Source organism: Lepidochelys olivacea (genome assembly GCF_965140295.1).
Source record: "Lepidochelys olivacea isolate rLepOli2 genome assembly, chromosome: 7".
Classification (NCBI taxonomy): domain Eukaryota; kingdom Metazoa; phylum Chordata; order Testudines; family Cheloniidae; genus Lepidochelys; species Lepidochelys olivacea.
In genome coordinates, this window is record NC_140417.1 from 16,827,841 (window position 1) to 16,849,295 (window position 21,455).

At 44.5% G+C, this 21,455-nt stretch overlaps 1 protein-coding gene across 3 annotated transcripts in view; it reads left to right on the forward strand.

Annotated features, from left to right (window-relative positions):
* The first annotated feature begins 1,080 nt into the window (after nucleotides 1-1,080).
* The window catches only part of GRM7 (glutamate metabotropic receptor 7), a 546,447-nt gene continuing 526,072 nt past the window's right edge, over nucleotides 1,081-21,455 (forward strand). Inside the window, exon 1 of one of the 3 annotated variants that reach the window (XM_084634422.1) lies at nucleotides 1,081-1,823. In XM_084634422.1, the coding sequence (XP_084490548.1) occupies nucleotides 1,245-1,823 (579 nt within the window). In that variant the 5' untranslated portion in view covers nucleotides 1,081-1,244. Of the gene's footprint in view, nucleotides 1,824-13,501; nucleotides 13,569-21,455 lie in introns of those variants that run through there. The other 2 variants (XM_084634423.1, XM_084634425.1) reach the window with 2 other exon arrangements.

Consider the following 21,455-nt stretch of genomic DNA (forward strand, 5'->3'; position numbering starts at 1 on the left):
GGTGCTGGATATGTGGTGTTTTGTGGGGGACAAAGAGGGACTGTGGAGTAGGGATGCTTCAGGCTCTGGATTTCTGTTGTGAAATTGGAGCAACTGCACTTCAATTTTTCGGTTACTCTAAAAAACCGAAACCCTACGTGCCAGATGTTTTGGGACCAAATATTAGTAGAATCCAGGTACCAGGCATATGTTGTGTTGCGGTGGGTTTTTTTCCCATGTGCTGTTGGGCTGAGATACATCAGGGTTCTGATGATTCTCCTAGTGAAGTCGAAGCTGCCATACTTGTATTTTCTTTGAGGCCAAAACTTGCCAAGCTGGATCCAGGTACCAGAAAGAGATGTTTGTGGTGCTGTTATGCCAGGATGCATCAAGGTCAAGATTCTGTGTGCAGTAGAAGCAGCTACGCTTCATTACCATTTAGACAGTAGAATGGGGATGGCTGCTGCCAGAAACTGGCAGGATTCAACTATCAGATCCAGGTTTTTTGGTACCAGCACACTTTTTTTTTTTGGTGCCAGGAGGGGAGCAGAGAGCATGGAATCTGCCAGGATCAGGTTTTGGGGTGAGATCTAGCTATTTTTAATGCACTAGCAGCTGCTAGAGGTGCTCTCTGGATAGGCAGTGGAAAGTGGGGCTTGAGGGCCGTAACTGGGCAGCCCTGAGTGCCAGATGCAGGGTGTTTGTGACTAGATCCATCAGGGTCGGGGTTGTGTTTTCTTGGGAAGTAGAAGTGGCTGGGCTTTTCTATTTTCATGGTACTATTTGGGGCCAAAAATCACGAAGATCCAGCAGGGTGGAGCCAGCTATATTCCTTCCCCTCTCACAGCCCCCCTCCTACAAGCTGAAGATACCGAGAGGGCAGGGCACTGGCTGCGCGCTTCCCAGCGGGCGGCGGGGAGGAATTAAACCAAGAGCACGGGTGGAGAGGCTGCAGTAGGCGCTGAGCGCGACCTAGCCCAGCCTCGGGAGCCCCCCAGCCCCATCCCTCCCTCGCTGCCTCCGGTTACCTCAGCCCGCATCTCTGCGTAATGACGCGCCGGGAGAGCCGGGATGGGGAGGGTGAGAGCAGGAGGTGGGGAGAGTGGGAGGAGGAGAGCAGCCGAGCGACCCTTTAAAGCGATAGCAAACCCTTACCTTTCCCCAGTGCTGTGCCGCTGGAGAGGGCGGACGGCAGGAGACGGACCTTCCCACCCCATCCCCTCCCCACCCCACACACCCGCAGGGAATCTCCCCCTCCTCTGCCCATGAAGCCGCAGGGGTGCCCCGCTGGCCACGCCAGGGCATCTGGCCATCGCCCGAGCAGCGGCAGCACCATGATCCGGCTGGGGAGGCTCTTCCATCTCCTGACTTTGATCAAGTTGCCCTGCTGCCTGCTGGAGTTTCTCCTCTCTGCGGTGGCTCACGGGCAGGAGATGTACGCCCCCCACTCCATCCGGATAGAGGGAGACATCACCCTGGGGGGGCTCTTCCCCGTCCACGCCAAGGGACCCACCGGAGTGCCTTGCGGGGACATCAAGAAAGAGAACGGCATCCACCGGCTCGAGGCCATGCTGTACGCGCTGGACCAGATCAACAGCGACCCGGACCTGCTGCCCAACGTGACGCTGGGGGCTCGGATCTTGGACACTTGTTCCAGGGACACCTATGCCTTGGAGCAGTCGCTCACTTTTGTCCAGGCGCTGATCCAGAAGGACACCTCCGACGTGCGGTGCACCAATGGGGAACCACCGGTCTTTGTCAAGCCAGAGAAAGTGGTTGGAGTGATTGGGGCATCTGGAAGTTCAGTGTCCATTATGGTAGCGAACATCTTAAGGCTTTTCCAGGTAGGGGCTCCGGAGTCGTCAGTTTGTTTGGCAGTGGGGGTGGGGGTGGTGGTGGGGGGGCTTAGTTTGGGTTTGTCATTGAAACGGATGGATTTATTGCTCCCTTCGTCATGTCTACTCTACTGTGGCTTCCCCACTGTACAGGGGTAGCAGGGGCTCGCAGAGTTGCGATGCACTTTTTACACTCTCCATTTTCATTTAGGTGTGTTTTTTTTCCCCTTTAATTCCCCTAAACATCGTTCCACTCCTACCCCCTACCTCTCTCTCTTAACAACGCCCCACCCCTCTCTATTCCACCGTGCATGACACTTTCTGGATTTATCGCCCCATTTGCAAGAAGCAATCCGTGGAAAAAAACAAGGCTGTGATTTAAATGGGTTTGCAGTAGAGTGAAATATGGCTCGGCAAACCCGCTTGTAAAAGGCAACAGAACAGGGGCGCGCGCACAAATGGTTTCAAACAGGAAATATGACAGGTTTTTGATGAGGACACGTTTTGGGTACCGCAGGTTCCGCCGAACAGCCCCCTGGATTAGTTTAGTATGAGTTACACGGGAATGAGAGTGCACATCGCCGCAACCAAATGCGTGTGTATGTATATAAGAGAGAGAATATGTGCATTTTTCGTTTGATTTTTCTCCCCCATTATTTCACTTGCCTTTTAATTTCCACTCCTGTCACCACTTTACAGCTGCAGAAGTCGGTCTGTGTTTAAACATCTTCATCCAGCTAAACAATAAGCCATAGTTTGATCTACTTTAAATGACATTTTTCTCTTCCCAGCTGGTAGATAAACCAGAACTCCAGTTCCGAAATCACCTCGCGAGATTCATATATGGGAGGAAATGCAGAGGGATATATTTCAGTAACCCCCCCCCCCCGAAAAACCCAGCCCTTGCAACTGAAACCCTTAAGTCCGTTTCAACCCCGGACTCTTTAAAACCCTGTCCAGACACGTAGCTGGGTAGCGCAGGGAGGATGTAGGGACAGCTCCTGCTGGATTGCTTCAGGCTTTAATTCCTCCTTCAAGTGCTAAAGGATGAGTTGAGAAGACGGATTAAAGGATTGGGGTGTGTGGATTGCTGCAGTGCTTCCCGTTTCTCTCCTCCCCGCTTCATTCAGATACATGCCCCCGTTATGTGAGTCCCTGCACTGAAATCCCCCTGCATGGGCCCATGCGCTGCTGTATTTAAGGATTCAAAGAGGCAAGTCTCTCCCCAAGTTTTTCCTTCTGGACTTGTATCCAGCCAGTTGCTTTTCTGCCGCCGCTTTGAAATCCCCCCATCTATGCGGCGAAGTGTGGATGGTGCTGGGGGGGGCGGGGGCGGGAGAGATAGCAAGTGATTTGATTAACCTAAAGCACAGCCTCTGCCAAAGAGTTCGGGAAGGGATCGGGCCCAGGGAGCGTCTCCATCATTAGGCGCTGCTTTTGGACAGGAGGCTGGATGATCCCTTTCTCTCTGAATGTGAGAGGGTCGGGGAGGCGAGCGTGAGCGGTCGTGGTACTGTGAGCGGCAGGGAGAAAAGCGCAAACCCGAGCTAGGCAGGGAGGGTGGAGCCAAAACGCCAAGCGCAGCAGGACCAGATCATTTTTAGTCCGCTTTGCAAATTGCAACTGTTCGTCCAGGGTGGAGGAGCCGAATCTCCTGGGGGGGGGGGGCGGGCTGAGCTCTCGCCGCGCCGAAAGCTGGGGGGGGGGGGGGCTGGGTTGCAGGTAGAATAGATGCATCCACTTGTAGCGTGCAGGTTGGCTCACTGAGGCACCTCGCATTGTTTTACGCACCCCCTCCCCCCCCCAGCGCCACTTCCCCGTTCTCCTTCGCCCCTGCGTTTTCCAGGTTCAGCCCTCGGAGGGATCGCATTGCATGAGTATCGGTATCGGCCTAGAAGGAGGGTGGGGGTGGCAGAGAGAGATCGTGTGTGTGTGTGTTGGGGGGGGGGGGGGTGGATGGGAGTGTAATGCAGAAAGCCTGGCGAGCGCCCACATCTTTCAAAGGCTGTGCCCAGCCAGGCAGAGGAAAAGGGGGCGCGGGGGGCTGATGGAAAGGGTAGCTCGCCTCTAACCCGGTGCTGATCGCTCCGTGGTTCATAATGGTTTCCATCTCTCTCTCTCTCACACACACCCCCCTCCCCGCCCAACAGGGAAGCGGGGAAGGCGCCTTCATCAGCCCTCAGGTTCCAGCGGCTGGCTCGGGTTCGGCTCGCGGTCGCCGGCCCATCCCGCCATGGGCGCTGTGTCGGGGGCGATCGCGGCGCTTCCGTGCCAGACGCCTCGGGCTTCCGACGGGGAAGCGTGAAGCGCTGCCAGTGACCCCCCCGCCAGACACATCATTGCTGGTACCGGGGTTTCTCGCGCCCCAGCCCCAGCCCCAGCCCTCCTCACGTTATTTTGCAACAGGCGAGTTTGTTTGTTTTTGTTTTTTTTTCCGGCTACAGACGCGGGAACTCCTGGCAAATTCACTTTTCTGTTTCAAGAACTCACGGGGGCTCCTTTCTTGCCATCTGGCTGCCAGGGGCAGTCGTCACCTACAAGGCACAAAGTGAGCCGCTGATCACTGCTGTCCCTGCCCCTCCTCCTCCCCTCCACGGATTGAGAGTTGGAGCATCAGCATCATTATTATTTTTGCCACACCTTGAAGAACACCGAAGAGCAATTTTTAGTTGAGATTCTCGTCTCCAGCCACCACAACCCCTCCCCCCCCCGCTCAAATTTAAGAAGTGGTACAAAATTGGATTTTAACTACAACACAGCATTAAAGCTGCAGATACAACAATAGAACGGCCCTTCGTAGTAACATCAGACGTGGTAGATCACACAACTGGCAGAAATACAAATAACCCGTGTGTGTGTGTGAGAGAGAGAGAATTAGATCTAGTGGAGGGGTTAATGCATTCAAGGCGTCTTACTGAATTATAACAGGGACTCAGTGAAAAATAAATGATCTCAAGCTACACTACAAATGCGAAACACTTCCTGTGGAGGATGCACATGAGAAAATGCCGAGGTCCTAGTTAAACAGTATTTGCTTTAGGCTTTCACAAGCAACTGTGTCAAAATCAACCAACCTACTTTATGCATCATTCCAAAGCAAATCTTGGTACTGTGCTCCTTCTATGTAGTGAAACAGTGTCTGTAAGATCTCCCGGTTTTGTTATGTAACTGAGTTTGAATGCATGCAATAACATCTAACTTACTCCTACATATTACAATGTATGTCCAGAATAACACAATTCAAGGATACCTTTAATCAAAGCATGCTAAAAACAGGAAGTTCTAAATATTGCTATGTAATTGTACTGACTACATATTTTACAGCGTTCTGCTTTGCTTAAACGGCTCCAATCGCACAGAAATCTATTCTCTCTCTCTCTCTCTCTCTCTCACTCTCAATATTTGTTGCATTTCAGAATATCTCATGTAGAGAGGATAGAATGGAAGATGTATATCTAAAAACAGGGTCGGAAGAAGGAAAATAGCCTAAATATGCAAACTAGCATTGGGTGGGGAGTAAGTTTATCTGGGGGGAGGGGAAGGGGGAGGTGGAATTGTGTCAGTTCCCCAAGCATCTTTAGCATGTGCACCCAGCACGTACTCCACAGATCACTGTAGGTTTCACCGACCTTGACAACATTACGGGGGTTATATTTTTAACATGGATGAACGGTTCTTGGACATTTATTTTATGCAGTAAGCACAAACAGGTTTTCCTCAGCATCATGCAGATCAGCTCTTTCTTTCCATCTGTTGAGGCTAGTGCAAAGAAAATTCCACTCATTAACGTTTCCATTTCCCTCACAGTATCTTAGGAGAGAACAGAGGATCTTGTATTGCACCCTTTATATTCAAACCATATGCATGCAGCCTATGCACAACTTGGTGCATATCACTAATGACTCCAGAGAGCTACATTTTGTGGTGTTCTCCCCCCTCGCCCCCGGGAGGAGATTATACATGGAATGAGGTGAATAAAGGTTAACGATGCAGGTTTCTGTACTGTGCCCTGGCGTCAGCTGTAGAGGTTGGGAACATCACAGATGATACCATCAGGTGCATCAGCTTGGGTAAACAGTGTTTTGAATGCTTCTCACTTTTAATTCATCCTTGCAGTTGCAGGTGGAGGATGCTATTTGGTGAAAAATGATGTGGGTGTATATACACTTGGCAATTAACTTGCTCATTTTCCTTATGTAATTAATAAAGACCTCTCCTTTCTCCCACTTGCATACCACTCTAAGAGCTTGTCTACCTGATGAGTTATTCTGGAATAGCTGTTTGTGATTTGTTGGCATCATGGAGTTCACTAACTTGGAAAAAGGGCATTTTTATTCCAGGATAAGAGCATTAAACACACAATGAATAGTTAATCTACGTTAAATTCACCATACCTTACCATGCATTACCAGTTGAGATGGGTTCCTAATCCTGTTATAGTTTTCTTTTCCCACAATCCTGTTAAGGCTTTCTTTTGTCCATGTATATATCCAAATGGTAAGCATGACATCATTAGTCTCTCTTACAGAGCACTGAAGTGTTTTTATAGAAATGGGAATATATTCAAAAGCATCTAAGGGACTTAAGGGCACAAGTCTCACTGATTTTTCAAAAGGATTGTGCTCCTAAATCCCTTAGTGATTTTGAAAGTCTCCCCCTTTTAGATGACCATTTCCAAAAGAATTAGTATTAGTAAGGACATTTCATCTATCACTGATTTACACCATCGTTAGAACGATAGTATGAGTAGACTGGATATTTTATATTTAGGATACCATGAGCTGTATTCTTATTCCAGATCCAAGCACAGATCCCTCAGAAGTCCAAAAGCAGCATGAACATATTGGGCTAATATGCTCATTCTGATGAAGGGAAGCTCTCTCAGGGAAAGAGAGAGTGATGCACTAGTCAAAATTGGGTCACTACACTCCCTTTGAAGCATGCATGGAGATGGATCGTAGTCAGGCACAGGGAATAAAGGCAGTACATGTCCCATAAAACCACATCCTTCTATGATTTCTCATGCCAAATTCTGAGTGAAGTTTTGAGAGATGCAATCAGTTGCTCTCACACAAACGTAGCCATTAAAGAAGGCTGGATTTGTCATTAAGGCAGTGGACTGGAATTTAGATCTGGGTTCATTTGATGGCTTTCCACAGCCTTCCTAGGTGACCTTGGGCTAGGGAAAAATGTTCAAAAGTGCTGAGGTCCCATTTTCAACAGTGACTTAGGAACAGAGGAGTCTAAGAGTCATTCAAAGTCGGTGTGTCTTGAGACTAGGTGCCTAAATCACTTTTTGAAAATGGTGTACTGGCTCCTAAATCACTTAGGGACTTTTGAAGGTGTTAGTCTCTGCACTTTGGATTCCCTCTGTCTAGTGAATATAAAATACTTCCTTTCTCTCTGTGTAATGTCTTTCTATATTGTAAGGTTTTTTGGGGTTGGCATTGTCTCTTACTGTGTGAGTGCCTGGCACAATGGGTCCCTTATCTTTGGTAGGGACAGTAAACATTAATATCATATAAGATTTAGTAAACTTTGGACAATAATTGAATGGGTATACCTGATGCGGGGAATGTAAATATAAGTGCATATGTTAAATATGTCCTATTGATTTTGGACTAAAATTCTGTTAGGAAGTGCCAATAAAGATTATGGCAATTGTAAATTAAACTTCCAGTTTAAAAATAAAATAGGATCAGTTTGGAAAACTGTTTTGAAATGCATCATGAATTTCAAAACAGTGTTTTTATTTACACTTTATGTTGTATTACAACACTACTATTAGTCCTAATGGTACAAGGTAATATAATTTATTTCATTATGAACGTAGTGTCCATGAAAGTCAGTAACTATGTTGAAAAAATTACTAAATACTTTCACTAAATATGTAAAATGGATAATGAAATTATGTAGCATGGGGAAATCAACACTTTCTTTAAAACACATTGTAAAAATAACTTCTCTTAGAATCCACAAACATACTTTATCTAATTTCTTTATCTAAATATCATCTTTCCTTACCAATATTAATTCTTTTGGAAATGGTCATCTAAAAGGGGGAGACTTTCAAAATCACTAAGGGATTTAGGAGCACAATCCTTTTGAAAATCAGTGAGACTTGTTCCCCTAAATCCCTTAAATGCTTTTGAATATATTCCCATTTCTGTAAACACGTCAGTGCTCTGTAAGAGAGACCAATGTTTTCATGCTTACCATTTGGATATATACATGAACAAAAGAAAGCCTTAACAGGATTGTAGGAAAGGAAAGCTATAACAGGGTAGGAACGCATCTCAACTGGAATACTAAGGTGAAAGTGGGTAAGGTAGGAAGGGTCATTTTAATTTATTAGATTTTTTCTTTTTCTTTTTTGAAGTAAAAGTATTAAGCATCAGAATAACTTGTCACACAGTGCCTGAATCAAAGCCTCGTAAAGTCAATAGAAGTCTTTTCCAGTGGAGTTTGGATCAGGCCTATGGCAACTTCCACAGTGTCTGTCCCTCCTCTGCTCTTTCTCCTTCATCTAACTGCTACTTTGTGATATTATCACTGGTTTAAGAATTGTGGATGATAGGTTCAGAGAGAGCCATCAAAAATGGAAGAGAAATCTAAAAGCAACTTACTCCTTGGAAAACTGGCAGTGGCTCTGCATGAACGAGATAGGGTTGGAGGCTCTGCAGCTTTTGGGTGGATGCGGCTGGAACTAGGGAAGAACCACTCTGTTCATTATGAGCTCTTGGCCTGTGCGAAGTAATGGTGACCCAGTCAGGGAGTTCCTATTGTATGTTTGCTGCCCCCCTCCTGAACAAGTGGGAAAACCGTGGTATAATGGCTCCTTAAGGAGTTCTGGGGATTAAGTGGAAGGGACTGGCCCTTTGAAGAACATACTAATCTTCCAGACAATTTCCCCTCCGATATTGGAGCATCTGTGTGGTTTGGAAAGATGATTCCTATGTTTGTTTTAAATTAGATTGTATAGTGCCTGTTTAATGTGCTTTCACAAAGCCCCTTGCACCTATTGCTAAGGTATTTAGAACTTCACAAATTGAGACTGAGTTTTCCTTCATATCTTTGCTTTTCTCATCATTTCCAGTGGGGAAACATGATATTGGTCCATACACTTTGATCCTGAAATCAGATCTGCACAGGGGGAGCCCTGCATGCATGCAGAGTCCCATCTGATTGGATTTGAGTTAACAATACAAATAATATGCCAAATTACTAATTTGAATGAATCTACTGGATTATGCATTCTTCAGGGCAGGGACGGAATCATCCTCTGACTGGAAAGTACCTAGCCTATTTTTAATCAACATTTTTTTTTTTTTTTTGAATCCTGCTCAGAAGTCTTTCCAGACATTTTTGTAAAGGAGATAATTCAATAACTTCAAAACTACTTCAATAAAGTTTTGAGTATTGTACAATTTTCATTTTTTGACTAAACCATGAAAATGTTTTAGTTTTAAAGCCCGTGAAATGGAATCAAATTCAACATCTTGCCATTTTTCACCAAATTGTGTTCTCATTTTTCAACAAGCTATGTTCTCCGTCTTAAGTGCTTTTCCTTGTTTTTACTGTTCTACCTAAATAATTTTAACAAGATGAGGTAATGAACATATTTTACTCTATTATTGTTTACTCTGTTTTTCTAGGTGCTGTACAGAGTAAAAGACAATCCTTGCCCCCAAAGAGTTGGCAATCTTGGATGCCAAGTTACAGGTGGATGAAATTAACAGATGGGACAGAGTTTAGGGTCAGAGTAACATGAACATATTTTTTCATAGACTAGCTATGTGCAGTATTTTGGCACGAACGCTTATTTTGTTGTTAATAGAGTCAAAGAAGCATATCAGTAGCAGTAGTTTCAGCTAGCCACCAGCATAGCAGTTGTCAGCTGACAGCCGTCTGTAGACTTCATGGTACAAACAAGTCTTTAGAAGGGATTTGGGGGAAGATATGGTAGTGGCTTTAGAGGATTTTTTTTCGGGGGGGACATTGCATGTATAAGGGGTGGCATGGAAGAAAGGTGATGGTGCATGCAGGAGAAAAGGTCAAGCAGTTGATTAAGGCTGACATAATTGGCAGAGTCAGGGCATCCATTGATGATGGAGATGTGGGAATTAAAAGGTAGCAGTTCATTCAGTGAAAATATATATTCAGCAAACAAAATTGTGCAATTTCTTCACTTCAAAGAATACATTGGTAAAGTGACCAATTTGAAATGTCATGTAGACAGGAGTCATTTTAAAACATTAATTTTCATAAAGAATATTCACATTTTGAGCCCCACAATGCCAACAGTATAAAACTACATAGCACATTTCATATTTTATCTGAGTAATCAGTTTTGCCTGAAGGCATTAAAACCTTCCAACACAATACATTGAATCATATCAGATGCCACTATTTCTATTGTTAGTATATGCAAATTAATCTCAACATGACAATATAGAGTATCCCAGGGATAGGAATATGATGAATTTGATCATAATATTGGAAGATCTGAAGCATGTAATTAGAGCAATTTGAATAGCAAGGTATTCAATAAATTCACAGTAATAGGACAGAGGGTAGGCATTCTGGGCAAAGTGATTTTCCTCACAAAATTCTACACTGGTTTCATAATAACAGATTCTGCTCTGTTACATCGGTGTAAATCTGGACTGATTCCCCTGAAGGCAACAGTTACACTGGTGAAAATCCAGAGTAACAGGGAGGAGGGGGAAGGTCATAGCGCCACATAGGCCCTAATCCTGCAAAGACTTAATCACATGGTTGACTTTAAGCATGAGTTAGTCCCATTCAGTTTGTGAGACTACTCATTTGTATAGCATTAAGCATGTGAGTAAGTCGTTTCAGGTTCTGATCCTTATGCAGAATTGTGAACACACTCCACTCAAAACTCTGGCCCCTCCATGCTAGGTAAAGGGGGTGGAGCAGCATAAAGGGGCTCTGAAAGTCCTGGTTCCAGCTGAGCAAGGATCCCCCAGTGCAGGAGCTATGAAAGGCAGCCATATAGACTGTTTTCTGAAGACCTCCTTGCAAGTCCTGGCACAGGGGACTAGGAGGTGGGGAGGAGAGTGTCAAGGGCACTCACAAGCAGTGCTGTGGAGATCCTGAGGAGCCTGAGGAAGCTGTTGTAAGTTAGTTAGCTCTTTAGCAGTATCTAAATTATAACAGGGACCAGCCCCTGGAGCAGTTTAGAATGTGGAACGTGTAAAGGTGACTTTGTCCTTCCTCCCTCTGGGTTGCATGTGACCTGCTGGGCATCTTAGAGACCCAGCACAGAATCTCTCCCATAAATCTTAGTTGTGTGGAGCAACTCTTTCTATTTCAAAGCCATTCTCTTCGTCCACACAACTGTGCTCACATCTTGCAGATACTAGCAGGAAGGTCTTTTGTTCTGAAAGAGATAGGGAGAAAAGGTGACTTTGTGGCTGAACTGGGGCTAGAAAAAGATTCAAACTGACTGATTTCAAAAATAACAGGCTTGGGTTAGAAGTTCCTCCTCTCTGAAAACCCCTCTGCTCTCAGACAGGCCTTTAATGTCTACTACAGTTCTGAGTCTCCATGAAGTAACGCAGAATCTTTGCACAGATGGTACAGCCCAAGCTCGCTGAGGCTGGGCTTCCATGACCTATTTTATTTTGTAACTCAGGGACTATTGAGCATGTTAGCACTTGTGTGAGGTTGTGATGTCAAGGCTTGTGAGTGTTATGCTTTATAATTACAGAACCTGATAGACACCAACGCACATGTGTATTGTGATCTGACACCAGCTAGTCTGTCCATGTATCCTTAGCGTGTGTGCGTGTGTGTTTGACTGGGAGAAATTTGCTTCCTAAAACTAGGCTGATACAGAATGGTAGCGAGGTCATCAGTTTTGGGGCCATCTCTCAATTCTTCTGAGGGTCAGCACTTCCTTGGATATCTTCCTTGATGTTTAACGTTACATTTTTAAATAGACTCTAACTGCTGCAGCAGCACACTACCAGACTCTTCTCTAACGTAGCGTGGCTTATAGTTTGACCATTGATACTTTTGCTGTGTCATTTTCAGGTCACTAAGGCAAGGATTAGCATATTATGTTAAGGCATGTGTTGCAAAGGGAGTATTTAGTGACTTTCTGGATGAAGGGGCATTACAAGCAAAAGTCTTTGGAGTATTTTAAAATGAATACTTAATTATGCGCGTGCGCGCGCACACACAAAAAGCAAGCTCTCGTAGTGCTCTTACTTAAAGATTACCTTTCTCCTTGCGTTGTGATCATCTGAGGCACTTGAACTAACAGGCTTCTGATTTAAATGGGAAGGGAGCTGTGGCTTTAGCAGGAGACGCTTGGTTCTGAAACTCATTCCCCCTGTTTGCTGTGACAGATAACATCTCTTAGCCCTTGCTGTGTGCCCTAAATGGTAAGTTCTCTCCAAGGGCAGAGTGAGTGGGTGGGAAGATTGTTTGGGGAGTTAGAAAGGTATTTCTGTTTATCTAGCTACGCTTACGCTGTTGTAAGATGCATACTTGTGGCTGTAAAGACAAGGTGGGCAATCTATTTTATTGTGCCAACAGAAGTTGGTGAGAGACAAGCTTACAGAGAGCCCTTCTTGAGGTCTGGGAAATGTACTCTGTGTCACAGCTAAATGCAATGTGGAATGAATTGTTTGGCATAAGTAGTTAACACACACTTCAGGGGACTGTTGAAGGTGAAGTGGCCCATTTACACACACCCCTGTTCCTCCTCCCCCCCCCCCCGTCATGGGAGGGGGGGACGAAAAAGATGCAAGATGCAGTTAATGGTTTATAGATTGGATTCATGGCTTGCTACAGCAGTTTCTTTATTCAATCCATGAATTTGTCATTTTAGCAGAGTTATGAATTTAAGCTCCCAGACTTGTGTTGTGCAGGTTTCCTTTGAGGACTGAGAGGTTGGATACAGTGATGGCTTTGTGAGAAGTGTTCACTCTCAGGTGATATGGTTGTGATAGGCATGTGTAGAACCCATGGATTTCAAAAGGGGTGTTGTTGGGGTGGTGGGTGTTGATCATCATAGCAGTAGAGATCTCTACAGGTTCTGGTGGGGGCTGGTGCCTCTGAGTTGGTGATCTTGGTCTGTGGAGAGCTTTTTGATAAGCTCATGAGAGGTTAGAGGGTTGTTTGAAGGCCTCATCCAACTTGTATTTCTCATATCCTGGGAACAACACTGAATAGTTGTGGCTAGCATTTTGGTTTTTGTTAACAAATTGAAGGAAATTTGAGCCAGAAGCCTTATTAAAAAACGCAGTCAATTGTGAACTGAGTGAGCAGACAACAGGCAAACAGAGGGAGTTCACCTAGGGGAGATCCCACCGAGGTGTGTTTTATGGTTTTTTTTGCCTTTCAGGCTTCTGTGAGCAGTAAATGCAACATCTGAAGAGGCTCTTAGAAGGAAGACAATATGGATAGTGAGTGATCCGCTGTTGTGACCTGCATAGGATGTGCCATGTTTGTCTTTCTCTCAAAGGACAAAAGTGACTTCGTCTGTACAAAGTACAAGCTGGTCTCCATATTGGAAGAGCAGGTTAAAGGACTAGAGACTCAAGTATCAACCTGCGTTGCATCAGAGAGAATGAAGATTTTCTGGATAGAAGTCAGCGTTTGGTACTGCAGGCACAGCATGCGGAAGAATCAGAGAGGGCACTGCAGAACAGGGAAGAAAATTGGCAGCATGTGACCTCCAGAAGAAGAAGAAAGAGGAGAACCACAATGCAGATAGAGGTAAGAAACCATTTTCAGGCTCTCTGCACAGGTACTATGGCAGAGAATGGTTTGGAAGAGTCATCTGAGGGAAAGGATCAGAAGGAGACTCCACTGACAAGAAGGCATGGGATGCATTGTTCTAGGGATGGGGTTTCCATGACCACCACTTCCAAGAGGGGGAGATGGCTGGTGGTGGCCAGGGACTCCTTCCTAAGGGGGACGGAGTCATCCGTCTGCTGTCTAGACCAGGAAACTCGAAGTGTGCTGCTTATCTGGAGCTAGAATTCAGGATCTGATGGAGTCTCTGCCGAGGAAGCCCTCAGACTGCTACCCCTTCCTACTTCTCCACATGTGCACCAATGATACTGCCAAGAATGACTTTGAGTGGGTCACGGCAGACTGTGTCTCTGGGAAGAAGGTTAAAGGAGTTTGAGGTGCAAGTCGTGTTCTTGTCCATCCTCTCTGTTGAAGGAAAAGGCCCAGGTAGGACCATCGAATTGTGGAAGTAAATGTGTGGTTACACAGGTGGTGTCGGAGAGAGGGCTTTGGATTCTTCAACCATGGGATGTTCTTCCAGGAAGAAGGATTGCTAGGAAGAGATGGGATCTACCTAATGAAGACAGGGAAGAGCATCTTTGCAGGCAGGCTTGCTAACTTAGTGAGGAGGGCTTTAAACTAGGTTCACCGGGTGATAGAGACTTATTCTCTGAGGTAAGTGGGGAAGTGGGATAACAGGAGGAAACATAATGAGGAGGGCGCAAGAAGTGAGGCCTCCTGATTCATAGTGAGAAAGAAGGGCAATTGGCTAATTATCTTAGGTGCCCGTACACAAAGCCTGGGAAAGAAGCAGAAGGAACTGAAGTCTTGGCACAGTCAAGGAACTATGATGTGATTGGAATAACAAACTTGGTGGGGTAACTCACGTGACTGGAGCACGGTCATGGATGGATATAAACTGTTCAGGAAGGACAGGCGAGGGAGAAAAGGTGGAGGAGTTGCACTGTAAGTAAGAGCAGTATGATTGCTCAGAGCTCTAATATGAAACTGGAGAAAAGCCTGTTGAGAATCTTTGGGTTAAGTTTTAGAGGCGAGAGCACCAAGTGTGATGTCATGGTGAGCATCTTCTATAGACCACTAGACCAGAAGGATGAGATAGACAAGGCTTTCTTCGGACAACTAACAAGTTTTCACATCACAGGCCCTGGTTCTCGTGGGAGACTTAAATCATAGAAGATTAGGTTTGGAAGAGAAGTCAGGAGGTCATCTAGTCCAACCCTCTGCCCAAAGCAGGACCAGCCCCAACTAAATCATCCCAGCCAGGGCATTGTCAAGCCGGGCCTTAAAAACCTCCAAGGATGGAGATTCCACCACCTCCCTAGGTAAACCATTCCAGTGCTTCACCACTCTCCTAGTGAAACAGGTTTCAGAGTAGCAGCCATGTTAGTCTATATCCACAAAAAGAAAAGGAGTACTTGTGACACCTTAGAGACTAACAAATATATTTGAGCGTAAGCTTTCATGAGCTACAGCTCACTTCATCAGATGCATCCCGGACGATTTAAAAAAGGCAAATATAGTGTCCATCTTTAAAAAAGGGAAAAGGAGAATCCAGGGAACTACAATCCCTGGAAAAATCATGGAGCAGGTGCTCAAGGAATCCATGTTGAAGCACTTGGAGGAGAGGAAGGTGATCAGGAACAGTCAAAATGGATTCACCAAGGGTAAGTCATGCCTGACCAACCTGATTGCCTTCTGTGATGAGAAAACTGACTCTGTGGATATGGGGAAAGCGGTGGATGTGATATATCTCAACTTTAGCAAAGCTTTTGATACGGTCTCTCACAGTATTCTTGCCAGCAAGTTAAAGAAGTATGGATTGGATGAATGGATTATAAAGTGGATAGAAAGCTGGCTAGATTGTCAGGCTCAATGGGTAGTGATCAATGGCTCGATGCCTAGTTGGCAGCTGGTATCAAGCAGAGTGCCCCAGGGGTTGGTTCTCGGGCAGGTTTTGTTCAACATCTTTGTTAATGATCTGGATGATGGGGTGAATTGCACCTCAGCAAGTTTGCGGATGACACTAAGCTGGGGGTGTAGAGGAAGATACCCTGGAGGGTAGGGATAGGGTCCAGAGTGACCTATACAAATTGGAGGATTGGGCCAAAAGAAATCTGAGGTTCAACAAGGACAAGTGCAGAGTCCTGCACTTAGGATGGAGGGATCCCATGCACTGCTACAGGCTGTGGACTGACTGGCTAAGCAGCAGTTCTGCAGAAAAGGACCTGGGGATTACAGGGGAAGAGAAGCTGGATATGAATCAACAGTGTGACCTTGGTGCCAAGAAGGCTAACTGCATATTGGGCTGCATTAGTAGGAGCATTGCCAGCAGATCAAGGGAAGTGATTATTCCCCTCTATTTGGTGCTGGTGAGGCTACATGTGGAGTATTGTGTCCAGTTTTGGGTCCCCCAATTCAGAAAGGATGTGGACAAATTGGAGAAAGTCCAGTGGAGTGCAATGAAAATGATTAGGGGGCTGGGACACATGACTTATGAGGAGAGGCTGAGGGAACGAGGCTTATTTAGTCTGCAGAAGAGAAGAGTGGTGGTGGGGGGGAGGATTTGACAGCAGCATTCAACTACCTGAAGTGGGGTTCCAAAGAGGATGGACCTACGTTGTTCTCAGTGGTGGCAAATGACAGAACAAGGAGCGATGGTCTCAAGTTGCAGTGGGAGAGGTCTAGGTAGGATATAAGGAAAAACTATTCCACTAGGAGCATGGTGAAGCACTGGAATGGGTTACCTAGGGAGGTGGTGGAATCCCCATCTTTAAAGATTTTTAAGGCCCAGCTTGACAAAGCCCTGGCTGGGATGATTTAGTTGGGATTGGCCCTGCTTTGAGCCAGGGGGTTGGACTAAGTGACCTCCTGACTTCTCTTACAATCCTAATTTTCTATGATAAATGAAAAATATATAGAACAAGTGAAGTGAAATAAATAAAATGGTAAGTTGACGTGTGTTAATGGTTAGTTGAAGGATAGCACTAACGAGGTCACTCATAGAAATAAGGCTGGGGAGCCAGTAAGAGCCCCTCCCCAATTCTCTGAATGAAGATCTGGATTCTGAGTGTGGAGGGGAGAGCAGAGTCTGTAAGTCCCCCGTTGGCGTGTTGGCAAGGATGGAATGGACAGGAGGTTGGCTATAGCTCTGTTTTCCCAATGTACCAATCAGCCTAGTTGGGCCAGCACAAGGTGAGAAGTAAATTAGTGTTCTGTGAAGGGTGTGTCAACTTACTCTTGCTCCGGGGAACAAAGACACAGGGCGGATGTGATTCAGAATCACAGTTCCTTCTCCTTCTCCTGAGATGGTGCAGTTGCACATCACCCCTAACACAGGGATAAATATGTATGGACATATCATATACATGTTACATACATAACATTATATACACATCTGTAGCCATATTGAGAGGAAATCTATGCTTTTATATAGTACTCTTTTATTTCAAAGTACTTTATGTACTGTAAAAAGCACCAGGGGATCTTTCTTCACAAATGGCCAGAACCTCAGTTTTACACTGGGTCTGGAAGATGCCATGTAATGCTATCTATCACCTTTCTATGGCATTGATTTCATGCTGACCTGGGGTATGGCTACACTGCAGCTGTAGGTGTAGTTTCCAGCGTGAGCAGACATGTTCATTACCAATGACTGAGCTAGTTCACTAAAAAATAAGTGTGCCCATGGTGGCGTGTGTCAAGGGATGGGCTAACTGCTGTGAATATAATCCCATCTGTGACCCTGGGTAGGTACTTGGGTGGCTAACCCTTCCCAAATGTGGCTACACTTCTATATCTAATGTGCTAGCTAGATCAAAGCTAGTGATCGTATGTCTTCCCGAGCAGGAAATTATACCTCCAACGTGTGTGCAGATGTTCCTTTGGAGAGAAGTGTGCAATTCGTGGGTGTCCTTTGACACCTCATTTGCATCTGAGAACGGTTGGTATGACTGCACATAGAAGCCATAGCAGTAGCTTTAAAATATTGTTCCTCTGATGTGTTCGGATTGGTCTCTTAGACTTAAGATGAGTAAAACAAATCAATCTGTTTTGAGTTGTATTCTAGTTCTGCTCCACTGTATGATTATTTCATTTCTCTCTCTCTTCCCCCCCCACCCCCTTAAAATAAATTTCAGATGAACTAAAGTAGATTTTATAATCTGATTAAAGACAGCTTCACTCTAATTTTAAGACAAGACCATTTGAAAGACACTTATCAGTGCAGTACCTAAATTCAAAAGTCAGCTGCTGGCTCATTGGCTTACTGATTCCGGAGATGTCTGTCTGTCTGTCTGTCTCTCTCTCTCTCTCTGTAGATGTTATATCAGGCCTCAGAAGAGCCAAAAAATTGACAGCAGGTACCCGTTAAAAGGTGGAGCTGGTGCCAAACGGCTAGAAAATGTGGAGAAATGTACATCGTGATCACACTCATTTTGTTATTCTGTACAAATTACCTTACTGTATTGAGCAAGGGAGCGCTTTGCCACAGAGTATATACAAATGGCAATGCAGCCATAAAATAGAAGTGATCCTCCTGACTGAAACCCAGCCACTGGTTATAAAGTAACGAGAAGAAGTTTGTAAAATGCTGGCATGAGAAGTTCTCAGTCACTGTATTAAAAGGTTTCACCAGGCGAATGCTGCTTTCTTGAACTGGTAGAATAAGCATGCTTAAAGTGAGTCCTCTCATTTTTGGCCAAATCTTAAAGAATAGATTTTAAGAGGTTTTTATAGATTCACAAATGCTGGCTTTTCAGCTGTGGGTTTAATACCAGCTGGCAGCTGAGAAATGCCCATTTGATCAAAAACGTTAAGCTGAAGTTGAACTGAAAAATTACTAAGCCACTGTGGTCCAAGCTCTGCTCTCAGTAATGGTGACAAATCTATATTCACTGCTAACTTCATCAGAGGGATGTTAACAGCAGAATTTGGCCCTGTTGAAAAAGCAGCACTAAAGCACTCAATGTTTGCAGCACATGTGAGTGGTGAGTGCCTATTTATCAGACTCAAATAGTCTTTACTCCTGTTATCACTGCAGAGTGCATATGTTGTAAAATAGGTTGGGATTCTATTGTCTTTTGCATCACTAAATACTATTTTAAAAGTCAAAGGATGGCTTTTCCAGCTAGCTCTGAAAACTCAACCCACAATCTGAAACTCAGCTGTGAGCAGCCTCTGCCACCATTGACAGCGACAAAGATTTTGCAAGTTTTGGGTCTGGAAATAATGGTGAAAGAAGGGATGTGGAACCCCACATGTGATTATTACAGGAGCAGTTTCTTGATGCAGCCACATATGGGCACTAACCCTGAAGTCCTTACCAGGTGAAAATAAATAATGCATCTAAATCCTAATGCATTAGGGGACACAAGCCTTAAAGATAGGGGAAATTTCTTTCTAACCCACATGTGTAGATTGCCCGGCATCTCTGCTGGAAGCAGCTGGTACTGGCTGCTATCAGTGAGAAAATTGTAAACTAAATGGAGCATTGGTCTGATCTATTGTTCCAATGCTCCAAACCTCCTGTTTGCTGGAGTAACAACATCAAGACTCAGTCCCTATTGACTAGCTAAGCCAGATAAAAATTGCTTCTATTATCCCCATAGGGACTATAGAATTCTAGGTTTAATATAATTTAAATCTAGTGCTGCTTAATTTTCACTTAGTTTTTTTTTAATGAGTAAAAAAAGTCAGAAAACCTAAGCCTTCAAAAGTCATTAAGTTTGGAGTTGAGGTATTTTACTCAACACATCCAGTTTTTACCTAGTTATTATGATACATTATCTAGGTACCATATGCATTATGCAGCATTGCCCATGGTTAGTCCTAACCTTTAAATATTACTTAACATAAGATGTTTGGTCAGTATATTTTTTCTTTTGATCTTGCTTCTGGTGTCATTTGAAGTCAATGTATGTTTTACTGTTGACTGCAAGCATTATAATCACAAGATTCTTCCGGCAACATCTATTCTGTTGTAGTTGTTCTCTTCTATTTCATGCCATTAATGCTCAACATTAAAAAAGCCATTCCAGGGTAAGAGAAGTCATTCTTATTGAGTAATAAAATTATCTGCAACTCTTTTGATTATTCTATTTCCACTTGGCTTTAGAAATAAAAGGCAGCAATAATAAACATGGAAGCAAACCTGTTTACAATATTAAAACATCACAAGCCAAGTTGTTCAAGAACCACTACCCACATCTGTTCTCAGATATTTTTGGTTAACCTGTAAGGTTGAACCCACCACTATAGAGAGGGCCTGCATAAATATGAAGCCCCAAATATGAAAAGTATGTGGCTCTTACTGCAAAACCTTCTTTGGTGGATTTCACTGCTAAGCCCAAAGTGTGGCAGACTGACATAGGTCCCTCTGTTCAAATTAAACTCTGTGGAGAGGCTTTTATGGGAGCCAGCCACCTGAAACACAGGTCAGGTTACCACAGAACAAGTCTTTGTTATGACCTCTGCAGGGCTAATGTGGAAGGGAGGCCATGTGGAGGCCCATGAAGCCTTGTTTATGCAGATTGGTGTCCCTGGAGTGCCACACTATCTGGGGTGGGGGGAAATGTCTACTATTCTAACCTACAAATTGGGGTAGTAGCAGAGCTCAGCCCTTGTTCTTGAGTGGGAGAAATTCGCCTTCTGGATAGAGAGAGAATTAATACTCAGGTTTTATGCGAGTGGAGTGAATTTCCCCATCCCCCCACCCCCCCGGCTGAGCTAGGGGCCTGATCATGAAAGGTGCAGTTTCTCCCACGAAGTGATGGATTCACTTGACATCCTTAGGTCTTGACATGTAACTGGTGTCAATGAGAGAATGGCAGGTCTTGTGCTTCTCACTGAAATCAACTTATCAGGCCCATATTCCTTCCAGAGTCTGACCTAAGTCAAAAAGGAAATGAAATGACATTGGAAAACTAGCTATGGAAAACATGCATGGTTATGCCTGAAGACGGGGTCTATTCACCTGAGTAGGGAGTGGAACATTGATCACAAGAGGTGTTCCAGGTACCTGCACTTGCTTGTGCATAGACTACAGAGCAGGCAACTCAGCTGGTGCATTATAATGGCAATGTCAGTCAGTGTTTCAGCACAGCTGCTTATTCAAACAGCATAAGGGAACTGTGCTGCAAGATGGTCAGTGCCTCCTGAGTCAGTAGCCAGAGAGGGGACTTGTGCCTTGTAGGTTTGTCTACTGGATTTCTCTTTTTTCTCAAGACCGCATTCTGCAATTCTTATGCCAAGTGATTTCTAATTATTTCTTCAATATTTGAATAATGCCAACTTATTCATCAGACTGGAGATGCTTTCTCATGTCCACTCAAATCCATGGAAAGTTAACCATTGACTTCAATCTGTCTAAGGGTAGGTGTTTAAAATGTGTATGTTCAGTGGGAGCAAGCCTTGGCTCCTTATTTGATCTGACTTCCCTGAATATTTTGGTGTATTTTATTTGTTATCTTCTCTGACAATTTGAGGTTTTCACTGAGGTACTGAAATGTAGTGTTACTGTATTTATAAAGATCTCAGACCACTTTAGCGCCACCTGTCAGTTCTGCTACGATCATGCCTTCCTGTAAAAAGAGCACATGTCCATAGTCATATCAAGTTGTTGTCTGATCAAAAAAACAAATCCTACTTTTACCAACAGAAAATAGCAGATTGGGAGGGGGAAGTAAAAGCATAAATTAAAGGGGAACTGCCAACTGAAATTTTGGCCTCAAATTAACATTTTGTAAAAACAGGTTTTTTTAAAACCCAAGACCAATAGAAATGCTTCCATGAGTTTTAAATAAACATTTCTCTGTAGCATGTGAGATCCAAACTTTGCAGCACAAACCACCT